This window comes from Halichoerus grypus, chromosome 10, assembly GCF_964656455.1.
Source record: "Halichoerus grypus chromosome 10, mHalGry1.hap1.1, whole genome shotgun sequence".
Lineage (NCBI taxonomy): Eukaryota > Metazoa > Chordata > Mammalia > Carnivora > Phocidae > Halichoerus > Halichoerus grypus.
The window spans coordinates 89,955,378-89,972,856 of NC_135721.1; the positions used below are offsets into that span (position 1 = coordinate 89,955,378).

The 17,479-nt window shown below is 52.1% G+C and overlaps 1 protein-coding gene across 4 annotated transcripts in view; it reads left to right on the plus strand.

The window, feature by feature from the left end:
• The window catches only part of ACSS1 (acyl-CoA synthetase short chain family member 1), a 59,281-nt gene that overhangs the window by 30,385 nt on the left and 11,417 nt on the right, over window positions 1-17,479 (plus strand). For 3 of the 4 annotated variants that reach the window (XM_036110000.2, XM_078056849.1, XM_078056848.1), the window contains exons 4-12: window positions 2,476-2,651; window positions 3,038-3,190; window positions 6,539-6,686; window positions 7,922-8,059; window positions 13,627-13,719; window positions 14,910-15,022; window positions 15,425-15,551; window positions 16,298-16,425; window positions 16,535-16,598. In XM_036110000.2, the coding sequence (XP_035965893.1) occupies window positions 2,476-2,651; window positions 3,038-3,190; window positions 6,539-6,686; window positions 7,922-8,059; window positions 13,627-13,719; window positions 14,910-15,022; window positions 15,425-15,551; window positions 16,298-16,425; window positions 16,535-16,598 (1,140 nt within the window). The remainder of the gene's footprint in view (window positions 1-2,475; window positions 2,652-3,037; window positions 3,191-6,538; window positions 6,687-7,921; window positions 8,060-13,626; window positions 13,720-14,909; window positions 15,023-15,424; window positions 15,552-16,297; window positions 16,426-16,534; window positions 16,599-17,479) is intronic. The other variant, XM_036110001.2, reaches the window with a different exon arrangement.

The window sequence follows — 17,479 nt, forward strand, 5'->3', positions numbered from 1 at the left end:
CTGAGAGACTGTGGGTGGGGGGCAAATAATGGCCCCCACAGATGTCCACACCCTAATCCCCAAAACCTGGTAATATGTTACTTTACACATCAAAAGGGCTTGGCAAATGGGATGAGCATTACAATGGGGAGATTATCCAGGTGGGCCCAATGTAATCACATAAGCCCTGGAAAGCAGAGAACTTTCTCTGGCTGGAGGCAGAGGACATGTGCAGAATGGGAGGTCACAGTATGAGAAGGACTTGATCTGTGTTGGCTGGCTTTGATGATAAAGGAGGTCACAAGCCAGGGGACATTGTAGGTGGCTCGAAAGGCTGAGAACGACCCTTGGCTGACAGCAAGGGAAATGGGGAAATGGGGTCCTCAGTCCTGAAGTTCTATGGAGCTGAGTTCTGCCAACACCGTGAATAGCCCAGAAGCAGACTCTCCTCCAGATCCTCCAGATAAGAGCTCTGCTCCCTCCTACCTTGATTTTGGGCATGAGACTTCAAGAAAAGAACCCTACCATGCTCACCTGGACTAGAGAACTGTGAGCTAAAATATAGGTTTTCTGAACCACTACGTTTGTGGTAATTGGCTATGGGAACAATAAAAAATGAAGACAGATGCTAATACCTGCTCAAAAACCAGGGAGGTAAAATCAAAGCTTCCCAGTAAAGTGTCGTGATGATCTGGCCTGTGCCCCAATGTTGTGCACATACCCTGTACCCGTCCACCCAGCTATGGGGGGGGCCACAGAGTGAGACATGCTCTCCAAGCACCTCCTAGGCACTGGGCATGTGCATGCAGGTTCCTGCCCTAGAGAACTGCTTGGGTGGGAAGACTCGGACAAATGAGAGCCAGGAGCAAGGCATGTGCCATGGGAGGTTGTGGACGGCTATAATCCACATAAAGGAGTTCGAACACCGGGTATGGACTGGGGCCACTGCTTTCCCCCAGGGCCGGGGGTGGTGTCCTGAGCTTTCTTTGTCTCTCATCCCCTTGAAGCCAGGCTCTTTCTACCTGCTGGATCATCTCCCTTCCTGCCCCACAGGGAGTTTACCTGGACCAATCCCAGCACCTGGGATGTAGGCCAGGGTGGTCTCTGACAGACTCCACTCAACTGATTTCGTTTCCCCAGGGTGACCGATGGCCAGGGCTGAGGAACAAAGAGTGGGCAGCTGGGGTCCCCTGGTGTGCAGAGTTGGATGACACTGCCCTGGGTGCCTCAAGCCCTTTAGAGTACCTCTCTGACCCTAGGGTGACCCAGCCAAGGGCTGAGAGAATTCTTAGATGGCTCTCAAGTTCATGCCATCTCTAGGGCCCTTGGGATGAAGAAAGAATGAGTGTGTTGCTAGAAGGCACTTTTCAGACTGCAGAGCTGAAGGAGATGGGTGCCTCTGTCAGGGCTCTCACAGAAGTAGACCCTGAGATGAAAGTTCAGGGGTAGCCAGTTCATTTGGGAGGTGATCCTGGGAACTGCTGTAGGGTGCTGGGGAGTGGGGCTGGGAAGAGGAATCCACTAGACCAGCTTCCACAGCGGATGCCTGGAACTCAGTCCCATATAGGGATTGGCCTCTGGGCGGTGAGGGAGTTGGGGTATTTATACTCCAACCCTTGAGTCATTGGTGGAGGGCTGCTAGGGTTGGGGCAATCCCTTAGCACTTCTGCCTGTGGCTTTGGAAGAAGTCCTTGGTGTAGAGTGATAAAAGGTCTGAGGATGTGTGGGATCCTGCCGGTCAGTACTACAACTGGGTATTTGTTCTGGGCTCTTCCTTAGGGGCCAGTTAAGAGAATAGCCCACTGCAGCCTTGATTCCTCTGGGTCATCCCAGGTTGGGGCACGATGTGGGGGCTCATTCCTTTGCCTATGATTCTGAGGCCCAGTTTGTGTCTGTATCCAGTTCCCTGCTCAGGGCCTCACTCTCAGTCTGCTGTGGAAGCTTGGGTCTTCCCAGCATTGCCCTGGGCTTGGTTGAGCCTAGCCAGGTTGTTGAGGAGCAGGTGTGGAGCCTGGAGGGCCATCTGCTAAAGACAAGGGTGGGGGCCTGTAGCTTCTGGCACCCACTGGGGGTGTGTCCTCTCTTTTCGGGGCAGTGAAGCTTCTTGAGCCTGGACAGGGCAGGGGCCACACAGGACACGTTGGGGCTTGATCTCCGGCTGCCCAGCTTTCTTGGTCTCTGCATCTTGGTGTTGCTTTGCCACCACGGTGGCTGTGGCTGAGGACGGTGTGATGGCCTCTCACCTGGGAAAGCTCCCAGGGCAGGTGGCAGGGACTGGTGGAAGTCTCCCCTTCAGGGCTGAGAAAAGGTCTGGCACTTCTGCACTGAGCACAAAGATTGCAAAGCAGGCAGAGCCCCCACATTTTGTGGACTCTGTTGCTAAGAACAGACTTTGTCAATCCCACGTTCAGGCCTGGACTGTGTGGCTGTCAGCCTGGGCCGTGAGGGTCAGTGTGGGAAGGAAACTGACCAGAAATCTCTGTTTGTCTCCATTAGCCAAGTGCAAGGTTGTCATCACCTTCAACCAAGGACTCCGGGGAGGGCGCGTGGTGGAGCTGAAGAAGATCGTGGATGAAGCCGTGAAGCACTGTCCGACCATCCAGCACGTCCTGGTGGCTCACAGGACGGACAACAAGGTCCACATGGGGCATCGGGACATCCCCCTCGAGCAGGTGCGTTTGCCTCACTTTGTACAGTTGGAGAAAGAGGGGTAGTTATTGGGTTAACTGGGACTGAGCCTTGTCAGACTGTGGTTCTCAACCTGGGTCCCCTGGAGGTGCTCACAGTTCCCCCGTGGTATCTGATGGACTTGTATCGTGGTTGGGAAGATGGAACTCAAATACCATAAACATACTGAAACACTTGGTGTAACAGAAATGATTTTTTTTTTTTTTTGTTCTCTCTGCATCTGGAGTGGAACTAGGGTAGGGTAGAGAAGGCGAACTGGCCCCAGTCTGCTAAGTCCTGTGGCCGTCGGGTGAGAGGTGTTCTCAGGAAGGGTGAGTGGAGGCAGAGGGTAACTGCCCTGGATGGGGCTGTTTATGTCTTCCCCCTACAGGAAATGGCCAAGGAAGACCCTGTGTGCGCCCCAGAGAGCATGGGCAGCGAGGACATGCTCTTCTTGCTGTACACTTCGGGGAGCACTGGGACCCCCAAGGGACTGGTCCACACCCAGGCGGGCTACCTGCTCTATGCCGCCCTGACACACAGGGTATGTGCCTCGGTGGGCGCGGCTGAGGGTGTGAGGTGCCATGCCTCCGTGGCCGGGCTCTGGGCAGGGGGCCCGCAGAGCCGGAGTAGGGCTAGAACTCCTGCTGTAACCGAGTGCCCGTATGCGTGAGGGGCTGATGTTTCTCCCAGTGCGTTCAGGGGCGGGCTGCTGTGAGTTGTGGCACTGACTCCGGGAGGGGGTGGGTGTGGGGGCCAAGTTTCTGTGTTCGTCGGGAGAGTCCGGGTCTCTAATCTGAGGCTCACTGCTGGCCTTTAGCCCCTTTGCCCCTGCATCCATGCCATCTGTTTGCTCTGGAGGAGTCAGGCTCTCCCCAGGTCCGACGTGCTCCCTGGCACAGCTGCGTTCTGATGCTCAGGGGCCCAGGTGCTTAGGCCTTACATATTAAAATGTCTACTTCTACTTAATAGATCTTTTTTTTTTTTCCTTGGTGTTAAAAGAAAGTAAAACATTTTCAAATGCCCCTACAGGTATTGTGGGCTCTGCTCACTGGGGCCACATTTTAAAAGTAAAATTAGAAACAGATTTACTTTTCTTTCTTTTTTTTTTTTTTTTTAAGATTTTATTTATTTGACAGAGAGAGACACAGTGAGAGAGGGAACACAAGCAGGGGGAGTGGGAGAGGGAGAAGCAGGCTTCCCGCAAAGCAGGGAGCCTGATGTGGGGCTCGATCCCAGGACCCTGGGATCATGGCCCGAGCTGAAGGCAGACGCTTAACGACTGAGCCACCCAGGTGCCCCAAAGATTTACTTTTCTAAGGAAACCTAAGTTCGGTATATGGAAATTGTATTACAGTGGACCACCCTTTAGGGCCTATGAAGCAGATGGTATGGCATGTTTTTATTTTAATAAATGCACTTAAAAATCAGGACTTATTTGAATGTGGGTGGGTTGGGGGGGGTTGTGGTTTAATTGGCATCCCTGGTCACTTGAGGAATGGGTGACACTTCCCAGGTAGGATTTGGTTTCAAGATAGTGTTTGTGGACCTGACTGTTGTAACAGGTGAAACTCTGCTCTCGCTGGTACCGGCAGCAAAGGGAAGTGGCTGGCCAGGTGACCAGCAAGCCCAGGCTCATCCAAGAAGGGCTTGGACATTGGTCCTGGGCGGTGGTGTCTTTCCTGCCTTGGCCCCCTTCCTCTGTGCTGACCACATTCCTCCCCAGGGGCTGGAGAGAGCCTCCCAGTCCCCGCGAAGTCCAGAGCCGGCTTGGTCACACGGGTGGCGAATCTCATGACACGAGTGTGGCGAGCAGCAGGTGCTGGGAGGCGGGTCGCAGGCATGCACGCTGCACAGGATGCAGTCTCTGAGTGGTAATGTGCCGGTCCCACTGGCAGCCACACACCCAGGACTAACAATGTTGAAAGTGAGCCAGCAAGATGGATGTGGTACAGAACCAGGCTGAGCAGACAAGGTATTACTTGAGCCCAAATCCATATTAAAACAGTTGTCTGCTGCTTGCTGGGTGACCTTGAGCATGCTGCAGAACCTTTCTTGACCTCAGTGTTCTCCTCTGGAAAACCCCACTCTTCCTCAGCTCTCGGTGGGGGTGTTGCAAAGATTGACACATCATGTAAATAAAAATACTTTGGAAAATATAACTACTAAGACCAAATACCAAGAACTTCACAGAGTGGCTCAAATTGTTTTCACCAGTTTACAATAAAGCTAACATTAGGGAAGCTGTAAATGTGGTGAGAGATTCTTTTTTGTGTTTTCAAAGTGTTACCAGGACCCAGTCTACATGAGCAAAAGAAGTCAGGGTATAGGTATCTTTTGAATTTTTCTTCAATAAGAGATTTTTTTTTTTTTTTTTGAAGCATTAGGAATAGAAGCTTCCAGCCTTCTGTAGATGAAAGCATGCACCCATGTAGAGGACATTAGGACCATGGGCTCTTCAGGGAAAAGGACAGTTGGCTCAGAAGGGATGACTGCGGTGTGAGCAGATTTTGGAGGTGTGCAGTGGGCTCAGGGTGCTGGCTGCCTCCTGGGCCCTTTGGAGCATGGCTGGACCCCCGCACTTGCTCCCGTTCCCAGAACTTCAGGGAGAGAAATCTGCAGCCCCATTGAAGCGTTGGCAGTTTGGGTCCAAAGTTGTACTAAAAATCCTTTCAGTCCCGGAATGCTGTGGGACCTCGGGTGTCAGCGTCCTGATTCTCCAGTGCAGCAAAAGTGCAGTCCTCCTTGAAAGAGTCCTCCCTCTCCATTGGGTCACAGCTTCACAGGGCCCTGGCTGTCTCCAGACCACTGTGCTATGTGCAGATTTCTGAAGAGTCTCAGCGTTCATCTGGGGCAGCAAGAAACTGGGCCATTCACCCAAAGATTTAAAAGAAAATCTTCTTATTGAAAAACAGAATACAGAGTAGGATCCAGAAAAGCACCCAAATCAAGTGTGTGGCTTGATGAATTATTAAAAGGCGAACCCCACTTGGGTCAGAGAAGCCCTTCCTGCCTGTCCGACCACAGCCCCTCCCTGTATCCTGACTTTGATAGTGTCGCTGTCCCGCGTTTCCCCTCTTCTAGCTTTGTCCCACCCAGCATGCATCCCCTGATCCCGTAGCTTACTCTTGCCCACTGATGTTTCTTTGAGATGTCTTTTAAACCTGTTTTAACCTGTTGGTTCTCCTCCGTCCCTTCCATTTCCTTACACTTCCTTGTGGCACTTGGCAGTTTTCCCCTCCATCCTCTGTGTTTCCTGCAAAGGGGCATTTGGATCCAGAGGCAGGTCAGGCTCAGGTTGGACCCTGTGGTGAGAATGCAGGAGACACATGTCCTGACCTATGTTTTTCTGCTGAGGCTTGTGGAAGCTGATGATGCATGAGACGTTTCTTGGTCTTTTTGGCTTTCATTTCTGTGCAATTTTTAAGGGATCTAAAAAGATTGTGGTATGACTTAATGCAGAAGGGTGCCCTTATTTTAGACATACAACTAGATGAGGTTTGACCTCTGGGTGCACATGTGGCCCCCACCTGCATCAGACGTGGGGTGTCTCCAGCTCCTGGGGGCCCTGACACACCCCCAGCAGAAAGCCCCCTAGCGGGCAGGCCCTCGCGCGAGCTCCAGCACACAGACCAGCTTTAGCTGGTTTGGGCGCACGCGGTACAAGCCTGGGGTCTGGCTTCTTGCACTGTCACCTGTGAGAGCCCGCGCCTTGTGTGTAGCAGTAACTCTGTCTTGTCACTGCCGTAGCGCACAGAGCCCCAGCAATGCTCTTGTTCTTCCTGCTCTTGGTGGCCTTAGGAGCAGCTGTGTTTTGCATTTACAGAACACTGTTAGTGACCTGTGGGAACGTGGGGTGACAGGCTCCTGACGGCCTCTTCTGTTTCTGCAGCTTGTGTTTGACTACCGGCCAGGTGACGTCTTTGGCTGTGTGGCCGACATCGGCTGGATCACAGGACACAGCTATGTGGTGTATGGACCCCTGTGCAATGGAGCAACCAGCGTCCTTTTTGAGAGCACTCCAGCTTACCCCGATGCTGGTGAGGACTGGGGACGCATACAGGGTCTCCAGGAGGGAGCTTGAGGAGGAGGAGAGGTTCACAGGAGGGTGGAGTAGAGGCCCTTGCTCTGGGCTGGCTGTGGTCCTTGTGGTCCTGTGGCGTAGCTGCCGAGCCTTCGCCTGCCAGGTGGGCTGGGGCCAGGGGCGGTGTCTGCAGTAGGATCAGATAAGCAATAGATTTGTCACTGGAAGCCATCTCAGGACAACCCACTCCAGCGTTCCTTTCCCCCTAGCAAACTGGGTGCCTTGGGCCATCCCCTCAGCACTGTCCCTCCCTCCTCTCTGGCCACCTGACCAGATCCAGCCCTTCCTCAACCACCCAGGCCAACTGCCAACCTCCTGTTACCCCAGACGGAGGGAACTTTCTCCAGCTCTGCGCCTGTGCCTTCGGGGCTCTCTATCAGAGAGCATTGCCTGTGGCCTGGAGCCACCTCCATGAATGGAGATCGCTTTGAGGACCCACATCTTGCTCACCTTGGCATCTTCCTCCAAGGCAGCACAAAACCCCAAGTATTTGTTGTAATGCAGCCGAATGGTGGTGGCTCTGCCAGGAGGCTCTTGCCAAACCTCCGGCGCTAACAGTGATGGGTGTGGAACTTCTTGTCACCTCCCCTGCTCCTCTCCAGCCTCCTGAAGGGCTAGATGCACTCTAGGAAGAATGTGTAGGGCATCTTAGGTGTGATCTCAGGCATGGCCCTTCAGCCCTTGAAGCTCCGCTCACTCCGTGTGTAGAGCCATCGTGGCAATTTGTGGGGGTTTGTGGGGAACCAGGTGGGTGCGTGCTGGAAAATTGCCCTGCTCCCAAGGGCTCCCTCACTGGCAGCCGCCACTGTCCCAGGGGAAGCACCGGTCACCCCCTTAGAGATCATTTAAGTGTGACTGAACAGAAGTTCTATGTTAGTGTGACACGGGGTATTTTTAAAATTCAGTGATATCCCTTTGAACCGATCCTTGCTGTATCCTCTGGGATACGCCACGTGAATGCAGCCGTCCAGAGCCAGGTGAAGGCTGTTGCCAGATGCACCAGCCCTGGATGTGGGGTGTGCGGGGAGGTGATTGCCCCCTTCCCGTCCCATCGATGGGTGTTGGGATTCCATTTCTGTGAACACAGGTGTTTGCATGTATCCAGTGTACAGTAACTGTTGACTGATTTCTAAATAAGTTAGATAATGTCTGATGGGCTCAGGCTGACACCGAACTTGGGCCCTTCTGTAGGTCGATACTGGGAAACGGTGCAGAGGTTAAAGATCAGTCAGTTCTATGGGGCCCCGACGGCTATCCGGCTGCTGTTGAAATACGGCGACTCCTGGGTGAAGAAGTATGACCGCTCTTCCCTGAGGACCCTGGGGTCAGGTGAGTGGCCCGCCATGGAGCAGAGCCAGTGCAGGCTTCAGGATGGTTTTAATCCTGAAAGCTGTGTCTGTAGTGAATTCAAACAGTGCCAGGCTGAATAGGAAGCAGATGTCCCTGCCCGTAAGCAGCTTCCTGGAGGCCCCGGCTGATCATGTTCTGGGGCACAACATTCCATACATTTCTGTGCCTGAGTTCTGTGCTTCATCTTTATTATGAAAACCTGGTAAAGTGGCTTGAGCCCTTCTTTAGTGGCTGCATGGGATTGCGGTGCGGGGGGAGTTGACCGTGGTTCACGAAGGTGCCCCCCTCTGCTGGGTGCCGATGAGCCCCAAAGACTGTGATAAACACACTGTGCTTGTGTGCTGTTCTTGCTGTAGATATTTCCAAGGCAGAGGGTTGCAAGATCAAAGATTATCTCCACTTACGATTTTGATAGATGTTGCCAAGTCATATGAAAGCACTTTGGAAAGGTGATGTGGGGTTAGTTCAGGTGATACGGGTCGGGTGGAAGGTACCCATGCCCTTTCTGTCTCCTTTTTCTGATTCATTTCATTTCTGCCCCTATACATGTCAGTGGGGAAAACAAGGGCGGGGAAGCCCTCTGTGCTCCTTGGGTGAATACTTGGATCTGCTTGGTGGTTTCTCACAGCGGAAGCATGTGGGGCAGGTACCACCAGGGATGTGGCTTGCTGCCAAATGCGTCCATGGGGAAGAGAGCTCAGACCATGGGGAAGAGAGCTCAGACGTGCATGTCACTCATCAGTGACGTACTTGTGCAGCGCTGTTATGGGTCCTAGGCCCTGGTTCACTCTGTTTCCCTTGCCTGCGATGCCTTGCTGCCCCTCCCCACCTCTGAGGATTCCATCCTTCTTTAAGGCCCTTCTCTGTGCACCTTCTCCCGTAGAGTTCCCTGGCAGCTCTGGATCTCAGGCTCTCTGCTCTCAGACAGCTCTGTATTCTATTCTGGGATATCTGTTCTCATGCTGACTGTTTCACTGGGTGGTGGGCTCCCCAAAGTCACAGCCATCTGTGTCCTCAGCACCCTGGTGTGGGTCAGTGAGGGTGAGTGAGGGTTGACTGCTCACTGTGAAGCTGAGTGGCAGGCCCAGGAGCAGAAGGCCCAGATGCTGTGCTGAGGGCTCAGTACCCGGATGCTAGCATCTCCAGGGCAGATGCTACCTAGCAGTGCTGCTTCCCGCCTAGGACGACCTGTGTCCTTGCCTGGGAGATGTGTTCTTATGTGCCCAGCTCCTCCCTGCTCAGGACCTGCCTTATGCGTGGGGTCATTTGGTGTCTGGATGACCAAGTACTTTGAATTTTCCAGATGGGGTCAGCAGAAAGAGTTTTGGCTCCTTTCTAGGTGGTGGTAAGTCTGAGATGCCTCTCTTGGCATGTTTCAGCTGTGGAGGGTGAAGCCAGCATGTCCTGAAGGGAGCCACGTGGTTGGAGAAGACCTGCCCTCCAGCCCAGGGGCCGTGAGGTGCTCCTGCACTCTGGGCCAGGCAGGGCTTGGGGACCGAGGGCAAGTGGAGGGCCACAGAAGCTCAGATCCTCCAGGTGCCATCTGCAGGCCACCTAAGTGGGCTCAGGAGTTAGGTCAGCTTAGTGGTGATGGGAGGTTTGATTTTCCAGATGCGTTCAAGGGATTCAGCTGCTAAGGAAGACTCACAGGGACCCCAGTGACAAGGCATATGCTCTGAGTGCTTTAGAAGGAGGTGCCCAGCCACTGCATTAGAGTGGGGGAGCACGTCCTAACTCAGAGCTGCCTTAGCCAGGCATCCCCTCGGCCAGACAGGCTTCTGGGGTCCTCACTCCATAAGTGACCAGACCCGCTTCCTCTCCTGGACCAGGCTCTGCACCAGGGAGCACACACGGAGCCTTCTCCGGGCTCTGTGTATTTTATTGGTCTTGTGGGCACATTCCTGCCGTGTAACCAGCACCGACAGCAGAGTCCTACAGGGCTTTCCCTGGGACCTGCTTGTCAATAAGCAGTGCCAGCAGGCAGGTAGCACCAGGTGTCTCCTCGCATGGGGGAAGCATGGACCGGTAAGCTGCGTGCTCGCCAGGGCCCAGGTGGTGCTGTCCCCCACTGCGGTCCCGGCTGCTCGGGCTGTGTCCAGACGGCTGGATTAGCCCTCGCAGCGCACCAGGCTGGGGGTGCATTGACTTGATTTAATCCTGCCAGTCAGCAGAATCCAGCTTCCTCAGGACTTTAACCCCAAGATTTCCATTACAGTTTTTTTTTAACTTTTAATTTCACAAGTGACACCTAGCTCTCCTCCTGTTGGGGAAAAAAACCACAACATGGTCATGCAAGCTGACGTCCTCCGTGAGCACTGCTCCAGGTGACCCTGCTGCTTGTGTCCCTTCTGAGGCTGTCTGCATGGTTACGTTCCTGTGAGAGACGCAGCGTGATTCTAAGATGTCTGCTTTAATGTGACCATGATCACACTGTGCTATCCTCCTAGTGTGTATTTTAACTCAGCAGCATGCAGGTTTCCATACGGCTCTGCTCTGTGTTTGAGAAGTTGATTTACCCTCGAGTGGGGGTTGCTGTGGGTGTGGTCCGGGAGTCTTGCCCCTGTGGTTGGAGATCCGGGCTGTGGGCAGTTTCTCAGTGTATCCCATGGTAGCTTCTTACCTCCTCGTGGGTGTGGGTGTGGGTGAGCGCAGGGTCAGTGCACACAACACCCAGCACCCACGTGACCAGCGTGGGAGCCCCTGGCCAGGTCAGGCCTTGGTTTGTTGCTGCATCGTGGGTGGTTCTGAGCAAGAGGCAACCAGCATGAGGGTATTTCACTGTTTCAGCAGCAGTATGGCTAAGCTGGCCAATTCTGGCTGAGGGCCAGTCTTGTATGGCTGGTTCATTAGGGTAGTAGCTTAGCCATTGGGGCTGCACCACTGACTGGGTGGCTTATAAACAACACGAATTTATTTCTCACCGTTGTGGGGGCTGGGAAGTTCCAAGTTCAAGGTGCTAGCACGATTGTCTTCTGGTGAGGGCCCTCTTCCTGGGTTCATAGATGGTGCCTTTTCCCTGGGTCCTCACATGGTTGAAGGGAGGAGGGAGCTCTGTGGGGTCTGTTTTATAAGAGCACTAATCCCTTCCTGAGGGCTTCATGACCTCCCAAAGGCCTTACCTCCCAATACTATCATCTTTGGGGGTTAAGATTTCAACATACGAAATCTTGGGGGGGGGCACAAAATTGAAGTCATGGTAGGTAGACACTGAGAAGTTGGGCTGTAGAGTCCTAGGGCACAAGCACATTTGTGTGTGTCTGTGTGTGTGTACATATATATGTATGTACGTAGCAGTCGTTACATATACATACGGTTGACCTTTGAACAACATGGGTTTGAACTGCATGGGCCCTACTTATACATGGATTTTTTTCAATAAATGCAGTACAGGACTGTAAATGTATTTTCTTTATGATTTTCTTAATATTTTCTTATCTTTTTTTTTATAAATTTGTGGTCTTTTTTTTTTAAGATTTTGTTTATTTATTTGAGACAGAATGAGAGAGAGAGAGAGCACATAAGAGTGGGGAGGGTCAGAGGGAGAAGCAGACTCCCTGCTGAGCAGGAAGCCCGGTGCGGGACTCGATCCAGGGACTCCAGGATCATGACCTGAGCCGAAGGCAGTCGCTCAACCAACTGAGCCACCCAGGTGCCCTCTTATCTTTTTTTTTAAAAGATTTTATTTATTTGACAGAGAGAGAGACAGCAAGAATGGGAACACAAGCAGGGGGAGTGGGAGAGGGAGAAGCAGGCCTCCCCCTGAGCAGGGAGCCCGATGTGGGGCTCGATCCCAGGACCCTGGGATCATGACTCTAGCCGAAGGCAGAAGCTGAACGGCTGAGCCACCCAGGTGCCCCAATATATTATCTTTAGCTTACTTTATTGTAAGAATACAGTATATAATATATACAACATACAAAATATGGGGTCATTGACTGTTTATGTTATCGGTGAGGCTTCTGGTCAACAGCAGGCTGTTAATAAAGTTTTAAGGAGTCGAAGCTATACTCAGATTTTTGATGGCATGGGACGCCCACACCCCTAACCCCCATGTTTTTCAACCACCAACTGTGTACATGTATCTAAAACCACCACCCAGATCAAGCCATAGAAATTTCCAGGCCCCAGAAGGTTCCCTTACGACCCCTCCGCGTCAGTAACCCCCAGCCCCAGCCACTGTTCGACTGCTCTCAGCATGGATTGATACGCTTGTTGTTGAACTTGCACCTGCAGGGCCAGCCCTGCCAAGTGTGGCGGCGGTTTGCTTTTGCTCTCATGCTGTGTATCACGTCGATGTACCACAGTTTATTTCTCCATCCCACTCTTGATGGCAGTTTTGGTTTTTAACTGCTGTGGTCATCCTCGTATGTGAGCACCTATGCATTCTTATCTGTAGGTTATACGCCAGGAGTGATGTTCTTGATAATAAGAGAAACAGGTTTAGCTTTAGTAGATCCCACCACAAACAGTTTCCAGAGTAGTCCTATCAGGTGTATGCACACTAAATATTAAGAGACACATCCATTGCTCCCAGTTGCATATCAAATTACACTTCTGTAGTGTGTTGTTTCTCCCACATTCTTTTATTTTTTATTTTTTTTTTGAAGTGAAGTTGAAAGTTTATTAAGTGAAAGTGAGAACAGGAAGGAAAGAAAAAAGCTCTCTAGAGTGAGAGGGATCCCGAATGGGTTGCCACTGAGGTCTTTTATGGTCGGTGTTTTATAGAAAACTGACCAGGGAACTGAAATCTGGACATCACTGCTGATAGCACCATAATTACCTCTCCTTTGAATATCTCATCTCTGATGTTTAAGACAAACGAGATGGTCTGGTTCTGTTCCCTTATTTCTGGTTTCCTTACGCCTCAGCATTTCTGGGATTTTTGGTGAGCCTGATCATGTAACCCCCTACCTATCTCTCCCTACCTGGCCCTGCCTGGCCCTTACTCATTTTTAGTGTTTACAGCACTCCTAAAAGAAACCCCGAACCCATTAGCAATCACTCCCCATCTCCTCCAACTTCCCTCTACCCCTACTTCAGCTCTAAGGTAGCTGCGAATCTGCTTTCTGTCTGTATCGATTTGCTTATTCTGGACAGTTCATATACATGGAATTATACGTATGGGTGTTATACGCAACTAATGAATCGTTGAACACTACATCAAAAACTAATGATGTATTATATGTTGGCTAATTGAACATAATAAAAAAATAGAAAGCTACTGAGCAAAACTGGAAAAAAAAAAGTAAAAAAAAATTTTTTTAAATGAGGGGTACCGGGTAGGCTCAGTTGGTTAAGCCTATTTAAGGTTTTCTCTCCCACATTCTTGCCAACTTTTTAATTCTTGACCTGATGGTAAAAATGCCTTGTTGTAATTTATATTCTTTGGCAGCCATAAATGTGATGAATCTCACTGTTTTTTTCAAGTTTCCTCTTATGTCCTTTAGGAAAATTACAGAGCTCTTTTCCCTGTAGAAACCTATCCTTTTTGGTTTCAGGTTTCTTGAGGTCTATTATATTGTTTTTCCTTTTGCGTGTGGTTTCAGTGGGAGAACCGATCAACCTCGAGGCTTGGGAGTGGCTCCACAAGGTGGTGGGGGACAGCAGATGCACGCTGGTGGACACGTGGTGGCAGACAGGTGAGAGTCCCCGAGGAGAAGGGGTCCAGGCATGCCTTTGGAACCTGGCACCAGGCTCGCTCGCGGTGCACGATAGCACATGGGAACCTGTGGCCGAGCCTGAGTCTTGGAGGCTCAAGTGTGAGTGAGGCTCTGTGATTGCCATCCAACAGCACTGAGGCCTCAGCCCCTCGGCACGCGTGGTGGCTGGAAAACCCGGCGTCTGGAGTGAGAGGCCGAGCCGGGCTGCCGGCTTGCAGCTGGAAGACTTGGGATGTGTATGACTTCTCTGAGCCTTGGGGTTCTTATTTGTGAAGTGGAGGTACTCCACTACAGGCCCCAACGAGGATGGAGAGAGGTGATGCAACTGCTGTATGTTGTCCCAGGCCTGACAGGTAGTAGGTGCTTAGCTAAATGTTCATTTTCCCTGTAGGGGCCACGTGCCCAACACAAGTACAACTGATGCCGATGGGCCCCACTGCAGGGGACCAGAGTCTAAATTTAGATTTCAGTGGGAAAGGCATTTTTTTTTTCCTGTGCCATTTTGTTTTGCTTTGCCCTTTCTCCTCTGGGGTATCTGACTTATTAGGATGTTAGGGCAAGAGACCATCACTGATGTAATGAATGTAGCCAGCTGGGGTCTCATTCTTCAAGAAGCCAGAAAGTGAGGCATTGCAAATAGCTCTGTTCTCCATTTGGGAAGCCTCAGGACGGAGACTCTCTACAACTGAGTCTCCTGAGGCATTTCCATGCAGGCTGAGAGAGAGAAGTGCCAAAGAAATACTTGAGAACAGAATTGTGGGCATAGCTTTTCATTGTTTGGGGTTTGTGTGTGGGGGGGAGGGGCACTGGCCCAGAAGCAATTCATTTCCTCTGTTTTCCTGTGCAAGTGGGTGGGCTCTGCCCTGTCCCACAGAGCCAAGGACGAGGGGAGGCAGCCCCTGTCCCTGTGGAGTGCCCCAGCTCCTGGGACTGACCCCTCTGTCTTGGGCCCACATCTTGTTTCTGCAGATGAGAGGACCAGAACCCAAGTCTGGTCTTGCCTCAGAAAGATATCTTTGTGTCACTGGGGGCCAAGCAGGGACAAACACCCATCTCCCACCCTGGGAGAGCACTTGTGTGTCCATCACGGACCCTTTGATGGCATGTCTAGATAAACATCTCAGTAGCCCCTGGGCCCAACCTGCATTTCTTCCCTATTCTCCCTGCAGAAACGGGTGGCATCTGCATCGCGCCACGGCCCTCAGAAGAAGGGGCAGAGATCCTCCCTGGCATGGCGATGCGGCCCTTTTTTGGCATTGTCCCGGTGCTCATGGACGAGAAGGTAAGGGCCTTGTGGAGGCATCCCCTTCCTGCACGCATGCCCTGCGGAGCTCCTGGCGCTCTTGTCTACCTTCCTGGCCTCCTCTGCCCCTGTCTCACATCACACGGGCCTGGCTCTAGTAGGTGGCAGAAGGGTGAGCGTTCACTGCAGCGTCTCCTCAAGGACACACAGTTGAAATCCGTGCATGGAGTAAGCGCAGGGTCCTCCGGGAAGCCCTCTTAGGCTGGTTCCTTGCAGAGGAGAAAGGCAGTTCCTTTTGGGGCACGCTTGTCATTTTTCACATTTCTGTTTTCCACATATTTCTCTGGCACCCCCCTCTGTCATTTCTCAGAAGAACATTAGTTCTTTGCTTCTAAAGCAGAATCTGTGTGTTCTCTCACACGTGTGTCTCTGGGTCCATAGGGAAATGTCGTGGAGGGCAATAACGTCTCCGGGGCTCTGTGCCTGTCCCAGGCCTGGCCGGGCATGGCCAGGACCATCTACGGAGACCACCAGAGATTCATGGAGGCCTACTTCAAGCCTTACCCAGGTGAGCTGTCTAAAGTGGATTGTGTCATGCGTTTTTGTACACACTGGGAAGCATAGGCTCAGAAAATGTTTTTAAGGTAATGATGACTGAGTGTAGTGTGGTGACACTTTGGAGTTGGAGTCCTACCCTCTCCCCCTCACCTTCCTGACCCTCCTGGGCTCAGAATGGGAAGAGTCCCTGGGGTTTAAGTGGGGCTGCAAGCAGAGACTGAAGCACCTGGCCCTTGGTGTGCATGCCTTAGGCTACTAGGAAGGAAGAGTGAAGAAACCACTCTGGAAAACTGGCATGATGGCTGGCTGTGAGTTTTCTTCTGGCTTACTTTTTTTTTTTCCTGGTTTGCTTTATGTCATTGGGTTGGAAGATGATATACACAGTGTGCCTATTGGAACCCATCATCTTCATCTCAAGCTTGTGAATGAGCCTCACTTTGGGGGATGCTTAGATGTGCTCTTTGTATACCATCTACTCCCCAGACGTTTGCAGTCGTGACGTGGTCAGAATTCTGCTGTTTCGGAGCCATTGCCCTTTCTCTAGCACACAGCCAGATGGCACCATCTAGAGAAGTGTCTCTGCGAGGGGTTGGCAGGAGGACGGGTAGGCAGGAAGTCAGCAGGCTGGGGCTTCAGAGATTTCTTCCGTAGAGTGAGGTCAGGGTGTGTGTCTTGCTGTGTCCCTGTGGAGGGATGGGAGCCCCGCCAGGTCCTGGTGCAGAGGTATTGGTGCTGAATTCCCCCGCTGTGGTGCAGGCCACTACTTCACCGGCGATGGGGCATACCGGACAGAGGGCGGCTACTACCAGATCACAGGGCGGATGGACGACGTCATCAACATCAGTGGTCACAGGCTGGGGACCGCAGAGATCGAGGATGCGATGGTGAGCATGGTCGGGCCTCCTTTGCTGGGGTACATCCACAAGGCCTTGGATTTACTTGTGTGCTGACTCAGGCGGTTCATCTGCATGTTTTGTCTTGTGTTCTGCCCAGGCTAACCACCCCGCCGTGCCAGAGACCGCTGTCATTGGCTATCCCCATGACATCAAAGGAGAAGGTGAGCGCCCACAAAAGGTGCTCCTCATTCCTGGTCTCATGCACATTGTGGCACTTTGTAACAGGAATGGACTCCGGGAGTGGGTGGTAGGGGTTTTGTGTGGGTCAAGCTGTTGCTTTCTTCTGTCCTATGTGGAGGTTTTGGGTGAGGAGACTCGATAGCATGTATGTTAGACAAGGGTCAGATTTTTGAAATGTCCTAGCTCTGCCACCCCTTAAGGACACACATCCACAAGCAGCCAGGACCTGTTTGGCCCCTGCTGAGCTTGGGAGTTTCCTCCTCTGTCCATGTGCGTGTGGCAGCTTGGTTGTGGAGGGTGTCCACGAAATGCCCTGTCCTGCTCACAGCGTCTCCTTGCACGTGCTCGGTCACAGTGCCCCACGCAGCCGCCACAGGGGCTGCCCGACAGGCCCTGGCGCGGGCCCTTGTGCAGCTCTGGCATTCTTTTTGGAGGCATTTGACCTGTGGTTCTCACTGCAGATGCTGAATGATAATCAGAATAGTTTATTTGAAGACACCCATTGTTCCAAAGTCTGCCAGTTTCTAAGTGGGTGGGTCTGGGAAGGGACAGGGTCCCCTGAGTATTGTAGTGCCCAGTGCACGGTGGCCATACTCATTTGGCCTGGTGTGACCTGCACACTCGCTGACTGTATGCTGCACTGCTGGGCAGGCCACCCTCCACTGCCCGGCCAAGCAGCCTGGGAAGGGCACTTGGCCTCTTGCTGTCAGGGCTATCCTCTGTCTCCGCGTGCCCCAGTGTCATCTGCCTTCCTGTCACATTTGTGTGCCACAGTTCCATTATTTACTCAAACACCTTATCTAAATCAACCCATTGTAAAATTTAACATTTATTTAAACACTTTTTAAAAGATTTTATTTAT